The 17,480-nt window shown below is 34.0% G+C and overlaps 1 protein-coding gene across 2 annotated transcripts in view; it reads right to left on the bottom strand.

Annotated features, from left to right (window-relative positions):
- Positions 1-17,480, bottom strand: part of LOC118195574 (patatin-like phospholipase domain-containing protein 2) — a 57,122-nt gene that overhangs the window by 20,618 nt on the left and 19,024 nt on the right. For both annotated transcript variants that reach the window (XM_035366905.2, XM_085822426.1), the window contains exon 2: positions 5,973-6,205. In XM_035366905.2, the coding sequence (XP_035222796.1) occupies positions 5,973-6,205 (233 nt within the window). The remainder of the gene's footprint in view (positions 1-5,972; positions 6,206-17,480) is intronic.

Consider the following 17,480-nt stretch of genomic DNA (forward strand, 5'->3'; position numbering starts at 1 on the left):
TTTGTAAACATCACAGTAGCAGCACGCCCTTGAAAAACACCAATCAGGTCCGATTGCGGAAGAGGCACGGCTGAGTAACAACGTACAAAATGCAGAAGAGAGTAAAAACAAAAAAAATTCTACAATATTTAGAAGTCAAGGACGGTATGTTAGTTTATAGTAAATAACAGTCCGTTCCACTTCCACATGGTGTCACGCATGTCGATCATCCACTTTAGATTTCGGGCCACGTATAAACACATCTAGATCTAGGAATCTCATGACTGATCCACACACCCCTTTTTTGTTCTTTCCCTTTCAACAAGGGCAGAGCTAACCAATCACGAGAAAATAAACAAATTTAACTAGAATGCGATAAGTAAAGTCACCTTTTCCTTGAATCGCACTGAAAGAATTGATTTTAAAATGATAATTGATCGCGTCACGCATTTTCATCCTTATGAAAATGTGCTAAGATAACGTTTGAGTTATCTTACGCAATTTCGGTGCATTACAATGAATAATCATTATCCATGCGTATATTCAACATGTAGATAACCAACTAATTAAGGATAAATACTTTACAATTTTAAAGCAAAATTTATCATACACTTCAATCGATATTCTCTTCTAATTCTGCACTGTGATATTTGCGAAGAAACGTTCAATTTGGAAAAAACACTGTTATCACGCCTAGGTATCAAATCAATAAAAAAACTCAAACCTCAATTATAAAAATCGAAGAGCTTCATAGACGCTTCCTAATAACTCAAAACCGTTAAACTATTTTCGAAAGCGAAATGGGGGAAAATGCCCAGTTGCCCTGTGTGCCAATTTTCATTTAGTTTCCGGGTTTTCCTTCTTGTTTTTCAAACTGATAACCACTACGGAACTAAACACTACATACATCTCAAGGTTTTCCGGCTCTTCATTGTCGGATTTAATAGCTTCGACTCAACAACAAAAATACTTTGTAGAAGTTTTCCCTCCTAAATAAACTACAGAATTGCAGTGAAGATTATAAAAGCAAAACAGAAAAGGAATATAATAATATATGAATAGGAAATAACTAACATTACACTGTAATTCAAAATACAGCGCTTAAAAATATGGCAAACCAGAATCGATCTAAATCTAAATCGCTCTAAACCCAACTGCTAGTAGTAGAGGTATTAGGGAAGTCACCAGAATTTTACAACTAATCGTACAGGTACAATCCCAAAGGACTAACTCTGTGCAGCTATACATCAATTCTGGTGGGCTTTCAACCTGCCAGTATTTTAAGCACCCCTATGTCGCGCAGGCACTACACACTTAGAAATACACATGTCTTCGGCGGGATTCGAACCAGGGCGCATCGATACGGCAGCCAGCGTCGCTAACCACTAACAATCAAGGCGGCGTACGAATTTTCCAAAGTTATTAGATCATATTAACATTTTCTCAGCATGCATTTGTCCTAGCCCTTGAGCAGAGTCGTAGCTAGGGTTTTCAGCGCCCAGGGACAACTGAAGATTTCGCGCCCCCTACTGCTTGCCAAGGATGGAAAACATTTAATTCTAAAATGTAGTAACATCAGTTTGGATTAGTAACATCCCTTGGATCAGTAACATCCCTTGGATTCTGCGCCCGAGGACAGATGCCCCCCCTTGCTACGCCCCTGCCCTTGAGTAAACTAAACATTATATTCCGGGAGAAACTACAGCAATGTATTAAAGGTGGGTTTTTTTTTTTTTTTTATTTTTTTTTTTTATTTTTTATTTTTTTTTATTTTTATTTCTTGTAAATGAAATCCAACTCTATTCTAATGAACTTAAAATATAAAAATAAACTGTACACATATCCTATACTTTATTTCAAAACGTACCCTTAGAATTATATTCCAACCAGCCAGCAAAATATTACAAATGATTAAATAAAAATTGTCATTTCACTTTGAAAAATGAGCTCCTGGCTAAACGTACAGCATTGATATCCCATACTATTATTCTTTCACGTGGGGTTTAATTTTCGATGGGATACGTTGGATGATAGTTCTCAAGGTCTGCTCTACATGCAAATAATGTAATATCCTGGCAAAGTTTTACTACATAGATAGATGCATAAAAGACATTTGCAGACTTGAGAGAATTCACTCTTTTTTTTTTAATTATTATTGATAGTTAGTATACATTTTTCAATAATCCAACATTAATGAAATGGGCGCAACACCCTATTCTCGAAGAACGTTTCATATGAGCACCGATAAACCTAGAAATATACTTTTGAAGAAAACAGTAGTGGCAAGTTGCAAGAGTGAAGGGGATACCGAAAATTGACGGCGCGTTTAGTAATAGCCTCGGAAAGGGTTAAAAGGTTTCTCAGTACAAATCGTATTCAGTGATCGGATAAAATGTATCTGCATTGAAGAGCTTTGTAAGAGCTTTAATTTTGAAATGACGCAATTTAGATTCATATATTGTAAATAGTTGATTTTGGGGGGGGGGAATTAAAATGAAAAATACAAGAGGCTAATTACAATCAGAATTTCACTTTCATAAAGTAAGAAATTTAGAACTAATGTTTCTCGAAGACCAAAAATTTCGATATTCATAATTAATACTAGGCATATTTATATTTTTTTGTTTGTTTTGGAATTATATATATATATATATATATATTGTTGCGTGCGTACAGGTTCGTAATGGTTTGAATGCACACAGAACCGATGATAAGCTTGATGAAGTTTACTGTCTCAAAATAAACACTTTACAGCTCTAGAACTATCCACAAAAGCAATCGTACAGCTCCTCTCAGTATCACAGAGTACAGTCAATACTTACACTTCAAACTACTAAGAACGTTAAACACAATGCAATGCAAAGCGCATGAAAAAGACGAAGCTCTCACGGACATCACAGTACTCCGAATTCAACTCTGAATCAACTACTGATAGGTCACGCAAGCTCCTTCTGGTCTTATATAGTTTTCCCACGGACGCCGAGAAATCTCTAGTACCTTCTGTTCCTCAAAATTAGTGGAAGGTGCATAAGGTTAAAGTTACATATAAGGGACGGATACGGTTACAGTTACGTATAGAACAGGGATGGGCAAACATTTTCGGTAGCGGGCCAAAAATCGGGAAAAAAAAAGTTTGGCGGGCCAAGATGAATTTTTCTAAAATTTAAAAAACAATATACAGGTATTATAATTTAAATACGTTAATGAGATGAATAAAATTGCGATTTCGTTTTTAAAAGTTCCTTAGATTGAGGTTCGAAGTGAGATGTACTGATTCTATGGAACGAGGCTAAATGCTCATCTGTCAGTCTACTTCTGAAATAATTCTTTCTAAGGTTCATAGTTGAAAACACACTTGTTCACGTATATATAAGAAGAAGCAAACATAGCACTGATTTTCTGGGCGTGAGCTATTAAATTTGGGAAACTTACTTTCGATAATAATTTGTAAAATTCTAACTTTGGCATATTTAGAAACAACTGCTTGAGACGATTGTTAGATTGCAAATCTGACCTCACTGCTTCACAATTTACGTTGAAAGGCATGGTAAAAACATCCAATTCTGTTTGAATGGCACTGAAATCTTGAAATCTGGCATCCGAACTCAAAATGCAGTTTTTGCAAGCCATCTTCATAATTCTTAAGCTTCTCTTCATTTACTGAGGGTATTGAATTTAACCTCGGGAAATATAACAAGTCTTTCTTAGCTGCACAGCAAACAGATTAAGTTTTAGTTTAAAAGCTTTGAGATGGGCCCAGATATCATCGATAAATTTATTTTTCCTTTGCATCTTCACATTCAAGTTGCTCATATGACAAAGATTTGTGAAAAATGCAATGCCCGAAAGCCACTCTGTATCTTCTAATATTTATCTTCTAACACTCCGCAGAACACTGTTTTCCATGGAAGTCATTCGACACAATGTCCTCTCTCAGTTGCTTGTCTGAAGATTACTGCAGCTAGTTATGAACGCAGATGAGACACACTGGTTTATATTTTAAAACTGTAAAAAAAAATATTTCCAGGTCCATTCATCATTAAATGCACGCCACTCTGAATCAACTTTACGTTTTTTAGTAGCAATTTTGGGGTTGAAATAATTTACGAATAACCCAAACAAGCACTAGCTAAGCTATACTTTTAATAATTTCAACACTGTTCACAATGATGCTATATGTCCGCAATCTTTCCATACGCAATCAAAATATTAGAACTCGCGCCAAAAGAAAAATCTGCTGGCTAGAGTTTAAAATGCGCGGTCTGCCATATGTGAGGTCTCAGTTCACCAATATTGGATTTATCCCACATGTCTGCTCCCCGAGAAAGAGATAACGCTAGTTGGCGCCAGCACTAATCTAACAGCTATAACTAACAAAGAACTTCCGCTTTTTTAACACTTTACCGATTGAAAACTGTCTGTGCTTGCTATTTCCGTCAATTTATGTTTTGTAGAATAAAAATAGAGGAAGTAAAAAGATCATCAGGCCTTTGTAAAAAAAGGAAGAAAAAAAAAGTATAAAAGGAGATGGATATATAATATGTAAGTATATATTTCTTTTAATTTGCCTCGAACCGGCAAATTAAAATTTTATCCGCGGACCGTAGTTTGCCGATCCCTGGTATAGGGTTACTCTTTACTCAATTACAGTACCGATTAGGGTTGGTTATACAGGGAATGGACCGAAATGTCGTAAAATGGCAGCCAAATTTGGCGACTTTCAACAATTTCTCGCCAGATTCGGCAACAAAAATTAATTGCCAAAACCATGGCAAATTTAGCAAGATAGCCATTTACCTCAATGTTAAATAGACATGCTCTCGTATTTTTCCGGCAGAGTTTCGCTCTCTCAAGCAATTTGTGTTTCATTATACAAAAGATAATGCAATTTCACATATAATTTCATTAAAGTTGATCACATATATACAAAATTCGATATACGATACAAAATTCGATATAACGATACATGAAGCAGTTTTCTTTAAATTATAAGATGGCAGATATGTTTCTTGTGCACCTTGCTGAAATGTATTGCCTAATTTAATCAACACTATCATCAATCACGCAAATAATGGCCTCAATCGTTTTTCCATATGATTGCTGGTGAGACATTTAATACAGCAAACTTCGATCATTCTCGAGACTTGGGAGAAATACTGGAATCCTACAACACAAATTTAATTCTTCAATACTATTTACCCAAAATAAACATTTTTAATTTTCTGTTTCATTTTACATGATGAGACATAATTATAAATTCTTCACTCCTCTTATAGTACTGAGTTCTAGTACATTATAATTAATAATTATGAGCTGCAGCATCATAATTAATAATCTGTCTCAACGACTTAACATTTTTCAGGAGTAGAGTTCTGCTAAATTTTACATAAATTCCCCTTATTATTATATTTAAAAAAAAAAAAAAAAAAAACCCTCTGAAACTTTTAGAGCAACAGAAATTACGTGCATTTAAAATCTGAAGAATAGGCCCCTATAAAGAACGGGAGGAATGAAAATTATCAAAGCAAGTTGAGCAATTTAATTATCAAAGCAAGTTGTTTGATAAGATCAAATGTTTGCAATAGTTATAACTACAGATATAACTGCAGCTCGGATGCACATGTAACTGCTAATTAACCCCTTAACTGCCGCGGGCGTATATATACGCCTTGCTCAGCCGATGCGTTAACTGCCCCAGGCGTATATATACGTCCTTCCAAACTGCTATCATTTGCTTTGCGCTGCTACACCTAAAATTATTCGCAAAGTTAACGCATCGGCTGTGCATCTGGGCGCATCTGGGGCAGTTAACGCATCGGCTGAGCAAGGCGTATATATACGCCCGCGGCAGTTAAGGGGTTAAGTAACTGCTAACTAAGTAATTATGTAAATACACCGGGAAGATTTATGTTTGATAATAATAATTTAATGCTACGCTAAATGACAGTACGAGAAAAAATTTTCAACGCACTAAAGAAGTTAAAGAAAGTTACCTGAATAAGTTCCTCTCTGGAGTCGTACTGTGACAGTAAAACGTTCTGTTTGTCGGACGATCTGGTAACAGAAATAAACAGACGATTATTGCAAAGTTCATGGGCATTCAAAGGCAAAGCTTTCTCTAGATTTTCTTTTACTAGAGAATTCAGATCAAATCTAGGATTCAAGGGCCCAAGCGTCCGAGACCGTGCTTTCACAGCAATAGAGAGAATATCTGTAGTTGTTTGGCCTGTAAAGAAGAAGATAACGTTTCAAAACACTTCATACATAAATTTTAATTATAAAACTTTCTAAGATCATAATTCCAATATTAATTTTAAAAGCTAAGCATAAGTTACAAACCGACAGCTCTACTTCTATTTCTATTTTTATCTTCAAACATATTTACTTTGCTTGAGGTCTAAGTCACAACACAAAATACTTCTATATTAATAATTCTGAGAACATTTAAATTATGAATATTTAATATAAATAAATCTATTTTAGGAGCAAAAGCACCAAAATTAGAATTAAAATTTATAAATAAATAGTTGAAAAAAAAAAATCCTTGGGGGTGGGGGCAAAACTGAAATCGATCGTGCAAGAACTGTCTAAAATAGAAACCCAACTTAAGATTTCTATCTGAAATTATAAGTTAATTATTAGTGAAATTAGTAATTATAAAAATCTGAAGTATAAACACATTAACTTTTGAATATAATCAACACAATAAGTTTGACTTTATTTAAGTTTTGAATGCCGCTAGAATACATTAAGTTTCGTTTCATAGTTGATAAAACGTTAGCAGAAATAACTGCATTGATGCAACATGCTCACAGCAATGATTATTTGTTGCGTACAGAAGTTTTTGTATAGTATAGACATTTTAAAACAGGAGAGATAACAATTCAAAGGCAGTCCAAGTTTTGAATGCAATCAGAATATATTTTGTTTTAAAGCTGATAAAACTTTTCCAGACATTTTAAAACAGGATTGATGACAAAGACCTACCAGAACTCCGAATCAGTGTTATCAATCCAGAGCAAGCAGAATGCCTGTTGAAGAATCTGGCATACCTAGTCTTCCAATTCATTCTGACCTATAATTTACTGAAAGATCTATATGAGGTTTCTCCTTCACAAACTAACAGAAGATAAGGGTGAAAAAAATACTATTCATAGAACTACCGAAATCTAATGATTTAAAAAAAAAAAAAAAAACCCTCAAATGAAGGAAACTTGTATTCGTTGATTTCAACGATTTTATGGAGATAATCATTTCAAATATGATTCGAAATTCCAAGTGACAATGTGGATCACAGAAATCTCAATAATAAACAAAAGCTTTTAGAAGTTCCAAAGAAGATTAGTTTCAATTAGTTTTTATAATTAAAAAATCATCATTCACCTTTTAATTCATCCCAGAGACTGAAATTATTATTGGGCATTTCGATGTTAGGTCTATATGGCGAGGAAATGTTAGAAGTGATTCAGAACAGCGAGAGACAAAACGCTGATAACTGTTGCATGGCACTTTCAAGGGCCCACCAGCGGCCGAGCGGTAAAGTCGCTGAACACTGGTAGTTCGGTCCGAGGTTCGAATCCCGCGAACGGGCCCGGCTGCATGGGTGTTTTCGTGGTTTTCCCCATGTGTAACGCGTATACGAGCCAGTTTCCCTTAGAAAGTCCTCCACGAAGGCATTCCTCCCCTTAAGCAGATAGCCCTAAAGTGCTTTGCCATAATTAAATACACCTACATGGCACTTTCAAAGGTGAAGTTTTGAATGTATGACAACTCTTCATTTTTGATAGATGTTTCACAAGGTAAAAAATGGATTTTATTACCTTGATATTTAAAAAGTATTAAGCAGATCTAAATGTCAACTTACGAATGAAATTAAGCATACATGCTGCTTTTTAACATAAATGTAATGCAATAAGCAATAAACTGTCTTCATATCTCTCTCATAAGTTCAGCTGGTTTTCAGGAAAACTTTATTGGGGGAGACGAATCCTCGGATCCATTTGGTATCGGCTGTTAAATATTAGGCATCACATATTTTAAAGGCTATATAAGCCTGATCTTCCTTTGTGATATATTAAAAACTTAAAATTAATAATACATACAACAGTTTGCTATATCCTCGCAAAGAATTTTCAAATTATTTAATAGATAAAAGCAGTCAAACATATTACTTAATGTACCATTTAGAATATCTTCAAGGATAAGCATCTTTCGATCACAATTTGTTATTAACTCTCTCGAAAGTAAATTGCATAAGTTCGATTAGATAACACCCACTCTGTTTCAGATATTTACAAATTTACAAATATGATGTGATTTCTCTTTCATCCCCCCCCCAAGGATGTAATCTTATCCCAATGAGAGTTCCTTAAGATTATGAATGAATGGTCTGACCTTCATCTAGATGCTTTTTGCAGATTCCTGTCTGAGGAGACTACGCGGTGGATTTGCTTGGATGACGTCGATATAGAATAGCGTGACTGTGATGCTGTGTGACGTCACCAATCTTAAGACGTGGAAGAGATAGACTAACCCAGTGGGCGGGGCGCTCGTCACCAACATTTCCACAAGAAAGAGTAGGGACGGTCTGGTTTACTTTAACACTGAAACCTATGGCGTTTGTATCACATAACTGTTTTTAATTATTAAATGTGATACGTTGTATAGTGATGAGATTATGAAAGTCACAGTTTTTTTCAAATATGATTTAATATATCTCATTAAAGCAGTTTTTACTACATTTCGCGCATTTTTTCACGCGTAATTCTTGTACAAACATCTTTACTTTGGTAAAACGGTAAAAACTAAGCACAAAATTTATGAACTTAATTTTTCGTAAAAATAAAGTAAAATTAAATAAGATTGATAGTACGCTTTCAAAAAAATAAGGTAAAATTAAACAAGATCTGATTTTTTTTCTTTTTTTAATTTAATGAACATTTTCAGGCAATGATTTTCAAAACTATAATAACATTACAAAACCGTCATTTATTTAATTATATCATCATTAAATTATTAACATTAAAATGGATTATTTATTTTAGTAATTGGGAGCATAAAATTTTCTGAGTTTAATGAAGGAAAAAAAAAAAAAAGATAAAATAAAATCTAGAAGCTCTCAATTTTATATTACGCCCAAAAGGAACCTTTTTTTAACTTTTTGTGTATTACCTATATTTATTGAATATCATGTTCTTCGCCCGTAAACCACATACATTTGAAAACACATATCTTTAGAATTTTCGCACTGGAGATAAAAATGTTATTTTTCGCTTTGAACAATTGCTCGCTTTGAACTCGTTGAGTTTGTTAATCAAAAATTCGTTTTAAAGTTTTACAAAATATGAAATAGATTAAAACAAATTCGAAATTCAGCCGTCCAGATGCCCATGTTCGGGTGGAGGATTACATTATTCAAAATTTGATGGTTCTAGATACCGACGTTTTTGTCACAGCGCGAGAAACATACATGTATTCATGCAGATTCTTCATTATTTAATTTCTTTAAATATAGTACAGGGCGATAATATTTGGTAACAACAATTTGCAAGGAGACACGGACATTTATAGTGAAACAGCGCAAAATGCCGCTTCGAGCTAATAAATTAAATTAACAGTAAATAAAAGAAATCTTATGCAGAACTAAAAATAAATTTAAAAAATAATCACTATAAAATACAAGCAAAATGAATTATTACGATCAAATACAATTTTATTATTAGAATTAAATGTATAAAAATTAAGCTGTCAAATGTGTTTATCACTATGATGTATTATCAAATATAATTGAAATAAAATTCCTTTATAGAAATTGTGCTATAATATTCATCTATAATTTTAAAAAAGCAGCACAATTGAGAATTTTAAACAAAAAAATTCGTTTTTAAATATTTTAGTATTTTTTACTTATTTACACTAATAAAAAGCATAAAAGTTGCTAGAGAAAACTGCTTGTTCGAAATTTTCTATTAGTTCAGATTTAAAATATTATTTTCTAAAAGAAGTAGTTACAAATTTCCTTACAGCATAGGAAAAGCTAAAAAAATATCTGTAATAATTATAATAATTATTTGGAACGCTAATTATGCTTGATAAATATGCTAAATTGTTAAAAATCAATCTCAGTTTCAAAAATAAAAATATGTAGAAATTCTAATTTGTGAAATGAGGTGCTACAACCAGCTTTTTCTTGACAATTATACACGCTGAAATAGGCAACCACTGTTAAATTTCTGCAAGCCGTCCCTACTCCTCCGGATGTGATCAAGGTAATAGCCGGGAACGCGTCAGACAAGGGAGAAAACCCATTTGGGTTAGTCTATTTCTTATAAGGTCCATGTCTTAAGATGACGACAACCCCACCCGAATTCAACTGTATGATCGATAACGATGCAAGAAACACGTCGAATCAGGTTAGAACAGTTGGCAAATGCGTGACAAGAAGACGTGCTGAATGACGGTCTCTTTTAAACAGCAATTGCAAATTCTCATGGATATCATTTATATATCTATCAAGAATTCTATTGGGTACTGCGAACAAATGCTTAAGATAACACGAATATAGATAAAATTTTCATTTCGTTATATACAGAATAAACCAGCTAAAAGATTTCAGAAACTCCTATGATAAAGCATTAACCTAAAGGAATAATTTTGTACAAATTGGTAAAAATAAATTTTATTTAGCAATAGTTTCAACTGAGAAGGCTTAGCTAGCTTCAAATAAAAATGGTTTTCTTCTGCAGTAAAAATAATTCGGCTCATGTCTTGGTTTATTGAGACTTGAATACAATTAGAAGGCAGACCCGCTACTATGAAACAGAGAAAAAATGACTGAAAGACGGTTAACTCCACAAAGTCAACAGAGCTTGTTAATGAATATCACTAATTTATAAATTACAAAATCCTTATCTCTCGTCAATACTTTTTAATTTTTAGTTGAATAAATAACAGGATTTCGTATAATTTAAACAAGCAATCTTCAAGGTTGATAAAACAAATAGAAAAAGGCTATTTTTGTGGGACTACGCTTTGAAAATATTGTTTCATACTTTGGACTCGGCGTTAAATAACAAATTATTACATTTAAAAACCATTCCGTTATCAAAATGTCTAATTCAGAGTTCTGTAAATATCACACTAATAAATGTTAATATAAAATGAGCACAGAAACGTATCCTATCTTAAATGTATCCTATCACTAAAAAATTACAACTATTTTGAAATTGTTAAAAAGAAGTTAATATTAAACAGAGCGCAACTTCAAACTTAAAGATCAAGTTTAACATCACGTTTTTGGCACAGTCTTTTAAATCCTCCAATTTCCGAAACTCATACTTGAATAGTTTAGGATAGGTTCGGGCTTTATCACTATATGCTTGCATAGATACAGGTAGAAGTGGAATCAGAATTTCAACCACAGGCATAGTTCGGCCGAACTAAATGTGCAGTTTCGTCCCAATTTTGAGCGAGAACAACACAGACGGTGGTTCGCACTCCTCTTCCCCTACCATCAGCCTTTCGAGAGGACTTCCAGCTCACCGTGTATTTTGAGTCCTGTCTTGCCGCCTACACACTCCCACCGCTTACAAACATCCTGCCTTCTTTAGGATTCGAACTCGGGCTTATCAGTAGGGCATGTACTCGCGTCACGTGACTAGGGTAATTGTGGGAGAATTTCCCATATTGGTACATTTAACAAATTTTGTTTACCAGCAAACAATCAATAGCCCTGCAGTATTCTGAAATTTACGACATTCCAGTTAAGATTAAAAGTAGGTTATTTAATGGTAAATTCAACATATTGTAAATACCGGAAATAAATGTCAGTCTAAAATTTAATATTTAGCTGTCAATTCGTTTGAATTACATAATATAAACAAACAAAAATTTCTTATAAGTATTTTTCTACTTTGATTTCACACAGAAAACAAAAATTAATTTGAATTTTTTCCCTTTTTATTAATATAGTTTATGTATGTTATATAGTATGTATATAGTTGATATGTTTAGTATGTTTTTGTATATGTTTTATTATATTAAGTTTATGTATGTTTCAATAAATATTCAGTAAGTGAAATCTAAAGTTTAAAATTTTTTTGTTCCGGCAAGTCAACTGTTCTCAGATCGAGCACTCAGCCTGCATGCAATTAACAGTTTGAAACCACTGATCTTCTTAAGTTCAACACATGAATGTATTCGCGAACCTAGATGAGGTATTGAATTTAATTTCATGTATGCTGTGAGTACAGGCACTCAGCTGGGCCTTCTACTCCAATCTCTCATGCCAAGCTTTGCTGTAACGCTTCTCACGCATCGTTCACTGACTGTGGCTGTCAATTCCCACAGTGTCACACTGACTGTGGCTAATTCCCACAGTGTCACACTGACTGTGGCTGTCAATTCCCACGGTATCACACTGACTGTGGCTGTCAATTCCTACAGTGTCATTCGTCTATTTTCGCAGGCATTCCTGTTCAGACGTCTCTAATCTCGATCATTCAGCATAAGTGCCTATCCACTGCTCTGTTCCTTGTCGGTGTTAATCTAAATCTAAAAAAAAAATTCCACAACTTCCGAGAAAGGCTATGCCTCATTTATCAAGATCCAACTAACATTCTACGTTCATACTCAGTTAACTCTTGTCGAATAGTCATTATTACACGTTACTAAACGTTTTACAAGACATTTAAGAGTAAAACAGATAGTATTAAAAAACATATAGCTCTTAAGACCCTTTTAACGCGGCGTAAGTTACAGTTGCAATGTTTCAGTTTAAAAAAATAGCGCTTAAAAAAATAAAAAAAATAAAAAATAAAAAAAAATAACGTAGTAGAAGCCCATAATATTTTTATTAAATAATTAATAGGGATAATTTTATTCAAAAATAAAATCCGATATTCTCATTCTTAAAAGATAAAGCGTTTATTACATGACAATGTTCTAGTAACGCTGAAGACTTACGACAAAATAATAAATTCATAGAAAGAGGCACTGAAAAGAACAGTGAAACATAATCTACTAACGACAAATCATTAATGAAAAATAGATTCTATGCGTTACTGTTTGACATGTAGCATTTCCGGCAACTTTTTGTATTATATTTTTTAATGATTTTTCAAACTAAGCTTCCGTACAAATTAAAATTATATAGTCGAACCCGTTAGCGGACATTTATGGGACCAAGGCGCCCATTGTCATCTGTTGCTCGCTAAAGAGTAAGTAGTATACTGCTTTTAAGCTTCGAGGACTGGAGGATTTATGAACTGTCCGTTTAATGAGAAGTGTTCGCTAAAGTGAGGTACCAATTAGATTATAACGCGTTGCTCGGCAAACCTATAAATTACCAAAGGCACTTTTCTTTAGTCAGATGCAGATTTTATTTATAACTACGAGAGAGATCACCTCATACACTCTTCGAAAGAAAGCAAAGAACGATTTACAAAAGTAGCGACTTTCTTTGGCTGAAGATTTATTAAAATTTGCTGCATCCAGCGCAGTTCCAACCTTGGCAGTTATTCCAAAACACTTGAAAATATTACCTACAAATATTCTGAATGAACGACGGTTTAGGTAAATTTTAATTCGTAAATAAAAAATTATGTAGAGTCTTTATGAGAAATTACCGGCCCTTGGCATTCAATTCAATAGGTGCTGGAAACATACGTCTATAAAATGATCATCGCCTCGCCCACCAAATCAAAAGGTTACATAAATAAACATCTAAAAAATTATCATCGTTCCTCCCCTTACCCAAACCCTTATCAACAAGGATATCGCTGATTTATTCCGCTGCAATTTTTTTCGAGGCAAGAAGAGTAAGGTATAACGACAAACTTCCGAAAAACTAAGAGGAATTTCTATCCATCGCTTATATTTTAAAATGCAGCTTTGTTAAGGATGCCCAGTCTCCATTGCGATTATACACTGATAGCTTCTAGCACACCAAGCTACATCAATAATGAAATTTAAAAACTAAATAAAAAAATAAAAGAAAGAAAAGGAACAAAAATGAGCATATTTTTAGCATTATTTAAATGAGCATGTATAAAATTAGCAGACATTATAAAGGCATTTATTTGCTAAAGGCATTTTTTTTTATATATTCTTATTCCACTACTTAATAACTATTTTTTAAAACCAGGATATATGAATGCATCTCGTTATAGGCTAGGAAGATAACAACAAGTAAACTTTGCTGCCCGTTTGAAGTAGAGAATATTTTCATTCTGCTTCGAAAATTGCTATTGGTCACTGATCTGAACGATGAGTAAACAGTTCAACTGTTGTCTCATCATGTTCTGGATTGTTCCTTACCGGGAATCGCGTTGACAACTGCGCAGCTAGATACCACTTGGATAACCTTTTGATAAAGGCCGAACTTCAGGGACCTTTTCGTGGGGAAATAGCGCTGCCCTTCGAAATCTTCGCTTTTCCTAACCGATAGAATTATGCCTGATAGCGATAGCAGAATTCCGGAACTCAGTATAATATCGATAAAACCAAACTTCAAAGCTGATATAACTATAGATAAAGGCTGTTGCACATATTTTGTTTCCTGATTACCGCAATTACTTTTCACGCAAAAGTTCGTAATTTCCATTACTATAGTATGTCAACCTTAAAAATCCAGTTTTCAAGAATTTCGATATTGCGCTTAAAAAAAGTATAATTTTACCCGAAGTTTCTTTCATTTTATTAATAAGATACTCAGGCATAATATTTTATGTTTATATTCTATTTATTAGTTATACTTGTATATCATCCATTCGGTTCTATTACATTCCTCCATTCTTTCAGACGTTGCATAATACCATCTTCCCAAAGCGTTTTGCAGTCTGCCAGCAAAACAACCAACGAATTACATTTGTGTATCATTTATTCAACTAAGCCTTTTCTTGCGAAAGAAATTTGTTTAATAACAGAATCAGAAAGTAAGCATATGAGAAAAATAATCAAAGCTTACTAGTGTACCGAAGATACAGTAATACTCCACCCAGACGTTATCAATTTGTTTCCAACAGCTAAGACAGATGTGGGCTTGACTTTATCATGCCAGTAGAGGAAGGCTCGTCTTTCGTTAATGGTCGCCATTTTTGGCTGATTGCTTCTTTCAGTTTGTCTAGCTGGGAAAGTTTTCCATTGAATTAATTATTTCATTTTGCCGAGAAGAGATTTATAATTCAAAGCACTCTTCTAATTCCACCTTTGGATAAAGAACTGGTCTTGACACGTTAAAGGCTTATTTAGAGCGTTTGCAATTAAGAAAAGGATATAAGTCTTATATCGACTAATTAATCTTCAAAAATGGTTGTCTGTTTCTCTTTCTTTCGCCAAAGAAGCAAATCATATGTAGAGGCATAGTTAAAGATTTTCGTTGTCAACTAATGGGGAACCCATACTTTACATCTTTCAGTGGCACTGCTGAACATTATCAAACAACTGCACACCATACTTCAAAACGATCAAAGCATCTGCCAATTCACCAAACAGTATTCTGCGGATTTTCATCAACCATGATCTTGATGAGATTTGTATCTGAAGTGGTGGGGCGGCCGCTGCTTCCAGAATAAATGTGCCAGTTCGGAATCTTTCAAACTGTACGAACTGTCTAAACACTTGTAACATTGTGCTCATAAACAGTGTAAATATTGTCTATAGTATCAATAGCAGTGTTGTCTTATAAAGGTTACGCAACATTTACATGTCGTAAGTACTTCTGATTGTCCTCGGTTAAAGGCGAACGGAAAGGCGTATCTTCAATCGTACTCTTCAATGCGGATGAAAAGTATTCTATAACAGCCAGACGTCAAATGAAATGGAAACAAGGCTGCAAATTCACATAAATGCGCCAAATAAAATAGCTACATGCAGATCACGAAAAGAAACGTTCGGGGCAAATTAATACTTTTTTTAATGGCCGGTCGTTTTATGCTTTACTTGATAGCCATCAGCCATGCGCCACTACAAGGGCTGGAAGTGGTGACCATTTCATTACGGAAGCACTTAATAAGTGGCCACTATTGCCTCCTACAAAAGGACAGACAGTTACAGCCATACCTTTTCAGGGATTCGAACCGGCACCCATCGCTACGGTAACCAGGGTCACTAACCACGATACCGGCTGTGCGGTAATTAATACTTTATGAGTTTTTAAAAAAAACTCTCCTTACGAGCATTAATACCTTATAATGCTAACGATTTTATTTTTTAAAAAAAGTGTTTATAATTTTGGTGGCATTTGAGTTATCTGTTTTTAATTTCGTTTCAAGAGCAAAAACGTTTCAGTACCCACAACTGCTCCATCTTAATTCCAGAAGATGTCATTTTCATTCCATATATTTCATTCTGTTTTTCAATGTTTAATGCAATTTTCAATGTTTTAAGTTATGTTGCTAATAAATGTCATCGCTTGTCATATGAAGTAGAAACACAACACTCTGAAGTAGAAATTAACAACAACAACAAAATTATTACAGCGTTTCCTAGTGAATCCAGTTTGCAGCAATACTCCTATGATTTCGTTCTCTCCACTCGAATTGTGGAATATGCAATAAAATTACCACGGCACAGATACAAAAGCAATGCATCCGCTAAGATAAGGAGAGCACTTTTTCTCATTAGAAACATCTCCTTATCTGTGAATATCAACTAGATTTAATGGCTAAGCTTGCACTGTAGAAATTACACAGGTCTGACTGGCGTAACAACTTGACTTTTTTCCCCCTTCTCTCCAGACAAGTCCGATACGAGACTCCACAGGTAACTACCTCAGGTAAGAAAGATATTTGTGAACTGGGTTAATTACAAAGAAGAATGAATACACAAACACTTTTCTTTTTCTTCATCTCAATCCAGTTTCTTCGCATCGCAAATGGATGACAAATAGACGGCCAAAGTAATAAATTGAAAGAAACTTCGGAAACAGGCTAATTTCGATTTCTGAATACAGTTTCTAGCAATACGCGCAAATCAAATACAATGCTGAATCATCGGCCGCGTGAACTGGGGGCTTCGCCTTTGTAGTAACAATCTTCAAGAAATTTAAGTCAACAATGTCAACATGCTTAAAATAACACCTAACAGACTGGTGTCCTTTGCTCCAATTACTCCCCGCGATATATATATATTTTTCCAGCAAAAAGTTACTTGTATATTAATAAAACAACAGTTAACATTTAGTGAAGTATTCGTCTGCAAGTAAAAAAACCTCATCAGATCTGCATAAACATAAGTACACCGCCACACGTCTTATTTTTTGTCCGGAATAGATATCTTAATTTTCAAGTAAAATAACTGCTATACGGACATATTCACTCATACTTTCAATTTCAAAAATTACTTAAAAGCTTTGCAGTCCATTTCTAAAATGAATATCTCTGAACAAGTATAAAAAAACTCACAAACAGAAAAACATAAATTAAGATTATTATTTAAAAAATAATCTTAAAGCTTTCAGATTTTACATAACACCCAAAGGGGCCTTTCTTTAAAAGCTTTGT

The sequence above is a fragment of the Stegodyphus dumicola genome, chromosome 8, assembly GCF_044657685.1.
Source record: "Stegodyphus dumicola isolate Sdum_Otavi_A_Nest chromosome 8, ASM4465768v1".
Lineage (NCBI taxonomy): Eukaryota > Metazoa > Arthropoda > Arachnida > Araneae > Eresidae > Stegodyphus > Stegodyphus dumicola.